The sequence below is a fragment of the Ipomoea nil genome, unplaced genomic scaffold (genome assembly GCF_001879475.1).
Source record: "Ipomoea nil cultivar Tokyo-kokei standard unplaced genomic scaffold, Asagao_1.1 scaffold0699, whole genome shotgun sequence".
NCBI lineage: Eukaryota > Viridiplantae > Streptophyta > Magnoliopsida > Solanales > Convolvulaceae > Ipomoea > Ipomoea nil.
The window spans coordinates 8,847-15,000 of NW_017617127.1; the positions used below are offsets into that span (position 1 = coordinate 8,847).

Below are 6,154 nucleotides of genomic sequence, written 5' to 3' on the forward strand. Positions count from 1 at the left end.
AATGGAAATAGATAATTGAAGTTATAACGGTAGGGGCATTGTTGTCCAAAAAATAATATAGTACAACATTTATAGCTTAATGTATCAAAAAAAGATAACAGAAAAACAGACATAAATGAAGGGTACCAACCTTCATTGACACTTAATATGTTTTTATTATTTTATTATTAGATTAAATTAATTTATAATTAAACTTCATGTAGGGGCCCAAAGTTTGAATGATCACTACTCCAGGATTAGTCCAACTATTTTTTTTTTTTTTAATAAAGTCTTAAAAAAAATTATATGTAAATAAAAATTCAAAGTTATCCTTGAATTGTTTTCAATTAACACAATCTTTTGAACTATATATATATATATATATATATATAAACACTTTAACTTTATATATTAAGGGCCCTTCTTTTTTACTTTGTCCCGGGCCTATAAAATGATAGGACCGGCCCCGATAACATATTTTGTAATATAACTTAGATATTTAATTACAAGATAATGTCTCTTCAAAAAAATGTTTTTATAATTGTTGTCTAAATCCATCTTTCTAAATCTATAAAATGATCTAAATATTTATAATTAACTCCAAAAAACTTGGACAGCATTCCTTTGATAGGAAATTTTATATCATACGTTATTTAATTAGTTGTACTATTAAGTTATTCAACGTCATAGAGAGATTACATAGTATGTACCCAAAAAAAAAAAAAAATACAAAGAGATTATATAGCATCGATCTACTTTTTGATTATCTATTAGTGGTTTACTTCATTACGAAATTTAGATTGTATTATTTGTGCTCATTTTTTATTCCTATTTTGTTTGAATTGATGCGTCTCTTAAAGGTTTTTGTTTCTTTTTTTATTGTTGATTATACACATGTATGTATATACGTATGTAGTAATATAATAAATTAGTATACAGAGGAAAAAATTTATGTTAGTATCAATTAATTAATGTGTATTAGTATATTGTATTAAAGTATAACACATGCATATACATACAAGAGAAAGCTTACTATTCTAGTCAAATGAGTTAAATTACAGTTGACAATGAGTGTTCGTTACCATAGTTTATAGTTTTTATAACCATATCCGTCGTCGCATAGACAATTATATACTTTTAGTTCACATTTTAATTGTTAATGTTATTGGTTGCTCTAAATTTGCCAGCATGAGTTGGTTTTAAATTAGAGGTCAACTTTCGAAATCTAAGCGAATTACAATATTACTTGAATTTAATAACATGCATAAGACAGATTAACTGTTGCATAAATCCATCTATCTAAATCTTGAAAATGATCTAATTATTTATATTTTCACTTAAAAAAAAAATTAAACACCATTCCTATTCCCCGAGTGAAAACCCCATTTAGAACCATCAATATCACAACTCACCATAGTAATCTACCTTCAAATTAGAAGATGATCTCATGATCTACTCAAAAAGCCTAGTTCCCGAAGAACTTAAAACACGCGGTAGAGCTTCACAAATCAATAGTCCTTTCAACAATTGAGATGAAGAAAGTTAAGTCAATAGATCTTATAATAGTAAGATGAACCAGTAAAGTTTACTATCTGTTATAAGATGTGAATTTTCGACAAACCCAACTAAAAAACTTTAATTTGATAAAGAAAGTGGTCGGTAGAGCTTAAAGTTTGAAAGAAAACAGGTTCCAAAAGATGTATTCATTAAAGCTAAGGTCTACCAGAGGTGCCATATGATGAAGACAAGATGTATTCATAAACCCTAAAAAAGAGATTGTAATTAGATTTTCGATACTCAATACAATATACACAATTAATACACATTTAATTTAATTCAATAATTCCGAGCCAATCTTTTTGTTTGCTAATTTTCATACATGTCACTCCAAAGTTTACGATGGCCAACCTTTGACCCAGTGTTATAAAACCAACACTTCAATTTGAATATCACCTTATTATCCCAAAATAAAAAAATAAAAATGGTAAACCTTACAATTTGACAGCTTTTGATGAAGACAAGTAGTATAACATACAGTAAAATAAAAGTAGAAGAAATATGTTTGTATCCAAATTTCCCGACAGAGTGCTGTTTATGCTAATCTTGAATGTTAATGAATTGGGAGTGGGGAAACCTAGCTTATTATCTGCATAAATTGTATAATCCCTTCTGCCTCTACCCCACCCAATATATGTCACTGAGAGACCAAATGACAACAAAAAACTTGCAAAGCAGATAAAGTGTAACATCAAATTTTTTTCAACCTACCTAACTTTCTTCCTATACATACTCTACCTATAAATATTTGTGAGGTGACCATTATTCTTGTATTTCTAAGCCATACAAATTATTAAAAGCAATCCATTCTTTTAGGATACAAACAATCCTATAAATACCCTATAACACAATGCCAATGGCCATTGCATCTCTGCAGATAGAGACACATTTTTCCATTTCCTCTTACTTTTCCTTTTTATTGCAGCAAATCACAATAAAAAGGAAATGGAGTTTTCTTTTCTGCAGCTCACCATCTCCATAATTGCCTTAGCCGCCATTGCCCAAACATCTTTCGTACAATCCGCCTGTGACTCTGATTGCGTTAAAGGGTTTGTTGCTGCACATAACGCGGCCCGACAAACTGTTGGATCTCCACCTGTTAACTGGAACTCCACCTTAGCAGACATCGCCGAATCCTATGCCGCCAAGAGGTCTGCTGACTGTGTGCCGCAGAACTCTAACGGGCTGTATGGGGAAAACATTGCGGTGGCCTCTGCCGAATTGTCTCCGGCGGATTCCATGAAGTTGTGGATGGGTGAGAAGAAGGACTATGACCACGCATCGAATTCTTGCACCAGCGGCAACAATTGCCGCTCTTATACGCAGGTGGTTTGGGGCGGCAGCACGAGTATTGGCTGTGCTAGGGTTACGTGCAAAACTGATTGGATGTTTGTCATCTGCTACTATAACCCTCCGGGCAACTATATGGGCGAAAAACCATATTAAACACAATTTTTTTTTTATGATTAGTATGATCTTGTGAAATGCAGACAGTGCATTAAAAAAATATATATATAAATATTTAGAAATTACAATATTATCACTAATGTATTATCATGAAACAAATATTGTTTCATGCACGGATGCTGAATCAATTCAATTTTGAACTTTTTCTTTTACATTTGGCTAGCTATTCTTCGAATTATTTTTTTTCTGGGTTCGTGCATAATACTTGGTATCCCACTAATTGTGAGTTCATTCTTGTAGAGTTCTCTTATTGCAGAACACTCTTTAATATGCTCCACTCAATTAATTAACTACACAATTTATGGATGGGAAAATTGTAAAAAAATGTCCCTCTATAATATGCCAATTATCAATGTCACCCATGAATTATGAGTGGTGTAAATGTTGCCCCTCAATTATCAAAATGGTGCACATATAACCCCTCCCCCGTAACGGACCTGCGGTTCCCCACCGTTGAATCGAGGTATGGAAAAAACAACTAAATTACATATTTACTCCGACTTAACGGTGCCGTACACTAACGGAGAAGGGGCTATATGTGCACCGTTTTGACAATTGAGGGGCAACATTTACACCACTCATAATTCAGGGGTGACATTGATAATTGACATATTATAGAGATGTATTTTTTACACTTTTCCCTTTATGGATTTTAAGATTCAGTAAAACTTTTGCCTAGAAATTTGATGTCTCTTTATAGAAGAAACACTAATTGTGGCCTGGTCACATTCAAAACTTCAAAGTAGGTCTTCCAGTCATATCTTGTCAAGTCACCTAAGCACAATTAATATAATCAAAATAAATGAGTATTTACGACACTTTATCACACATGTATGTTGTTGAATTGATTAACAATAAGATTTGATACAAACATTATTACAAATTGAACCAAAAAAATCTAACATTATGAAACTAACATTGGGAATCTTATTGAACCAGTGTTCTCCTTTACCGGCTTGATATATTCATTTTTGGTAGGAGACACCAGAAGCACACAGACCCTAGAGGTGCAATTGTTATACCATGAACCAGGGTTCACATTGTATTGTGGATTCTGTTCCAGTATTATATTAGACCCAATCGTTATATCTGCACTATTGTGCGCCCTGGTGCACGATATAATTTGCTTATTAGACATGCGTTGAATCTCCCCGGAAAAATTAGACTTTGGCTTCACCGGGAATAGCTTGAATTAGGGTCGTCTTGGTCTTATTAAGAAATGGTTTGACCCCGCTAAAACTGGCCTAGGACCAAACTCAAGAAATAAAATGTTTTAATTTTTCGCTTCTTCCAACACTAGATATATAGATTAAAAATATGCTAAATGGCTTTGATACAATATAAAAAAATTGATTTTAAAATATTGTTAGCACAAAAAAACTAATGATGCTAACATAACTACAACGGCTAATTATTGTGTGCACCATAGTCCACGCAATGCTGTGTGAACCATAAAAATACATTTTAAATATAATAAAAGTACATTATTCGTGTACTGAATGTATATTATACAAAATAGTGTATTTTTAGTACTCAAATAATACTTTTCTCTGAATACAATGTACATTTTCAATATATTAAAAGTACATTATTTGTGTACTGTATGTACATTATTTAATTGTATAGTCCACATAGCCGTGTGGAACATGGTCCACACAATAAAGATTGAATTACAACTATGTGGATTTTGATTTCATTAATAATTTTACATATTAATAGCAAACCCTATAAAAATAAACAACAAACCCCGAAATTAAAAGTCTTATGTAAATTTTTTAATTTATCAATCTAACATATTTTAATGACTAAAAATAAAATAAATTTTATAATATTTATAAGTTATCAATTTTCATAATGTATCAATAAATTAATTAATTAAACACAATTTAGTAATATAAAAAATCAAGTTCAAACGATATTACAAGCGTTTTATAAATTTTTTATATTACAAGTCTTTTATACATTTTTTATTTTGTAGAAAATGTTAATAATTTTTAATTGTGAGATTAATGGTTCAAATCTTGTTTCAAAAAAAAATACTATCTTTCGAAATGTGTGCGTCTCATATATTAACATTTTGTATTAACAAGTTGAAGTGCTTCAATTGAACATTGATGGTTAACTAAAATGAGATCGAGTGGGTCAAATCTTATTTTTTTTTTTAAAAAAAAAAAGTTTATGATTATTTTATATAAAAATAAATAAATAAAAATATCTGGTTTCCTCTCCTTGTGTCACCAAAGAATTTTCCCACACATCCCCTATAAAAAAGAAATTAAAATTTTCAATAATTAAAAAATTTACTCATATTATTTTTAAATGCTACTGACTCTATTACATTATACTATCTATTTAAACACACTACAGTGCCAACAACACCTCCTCTAAGGCTCGATCTCACAACCTCCAACATAGGAAAGGTCACTACATGTCATCAGAGCACAAGGTGTTTGGCAATTTACCCATATTTTTTACTATAACCCTATGAACTCTTATAAACGGCTAAGATGAATTCACATTTTTTAGATCCTGGAATGTGAACCTATGTACCAATCTTAATTTTTGATAGATTGGGATTAGATAGTTCAATTCATGTACAATTAAAACCCTTAATGCACATTTTTCTTTAAAAACAATTAATGGGGTTAAGTTGGTGATTGCAATGAATAATAATTTCCTTCTATTCATTATGATATTACGTTTTCAATCGTGAAACTCGATCGATAATTCCAGTCATGATATCCTTTGGATTTTGAATAACGCTTTTGGTGAGTCACCATCTTCGGCGACCGTGATCACTCGTGAACCCAAGTATGTTGCTTTTGATTTTATTTTCGAACGCTGATTTCAATCCTGGGAGCTGTTGTTCCTAATGATTAAAGTACGATGTAGTTGTATATTAGACCAGGGTGAGTGGGATGTGTAAATGGGATTGGTTGAACTGAGGGCAGTGGATTACGGTTTAGGAGACGCTTATCTATTGTTCCATTTCAGAAAGATGCAAAGTGCATTATATTCTTGTGGGTGGTAAATAGTTGTTATACCGTGGACCATGGCCCACACATGACCATGATCGTCAAATGAAACTATAGAAGAATTAAAATGATAGTTTAGTGTTACTATTATGAAACTAGTGTGTGTGAAAAATGAA

General features: G+C 31.2%; 1 protein-coding gene across 1 annotated transcript; it reads left to right on the forward strand.

Annotated features, from left to right (window-relative positions):
- Positions 1-2,481: 2,481 nt before the first annotated feature.
- On the forward strand, positions 2,482-2,982 carry LOC109176322 (pathogenesis-related protein PRB1-3-like). The gene has a single exon (XM_019325761.1). It carries the CDS (start codon positions 2,482-2,484, stop codon positions 2,980-2,982), a length of 501 nt encoding a protein of 166 aa, XP_019181306.1.
- The last annotated feature ends 3,172 nt before the right edge of the window (positions 2,983-6,154 follow it).

Bases quoted from the DNA above. Each gene is read 5' to 3' on its own strand.
- LOC109176322 (XM_019325761.1), top strand. From the start codon at position 2,482: ATGGAGTTTTCTTTTCTGCAGCTCACCATCTCCATAATTGCCTTAGCC.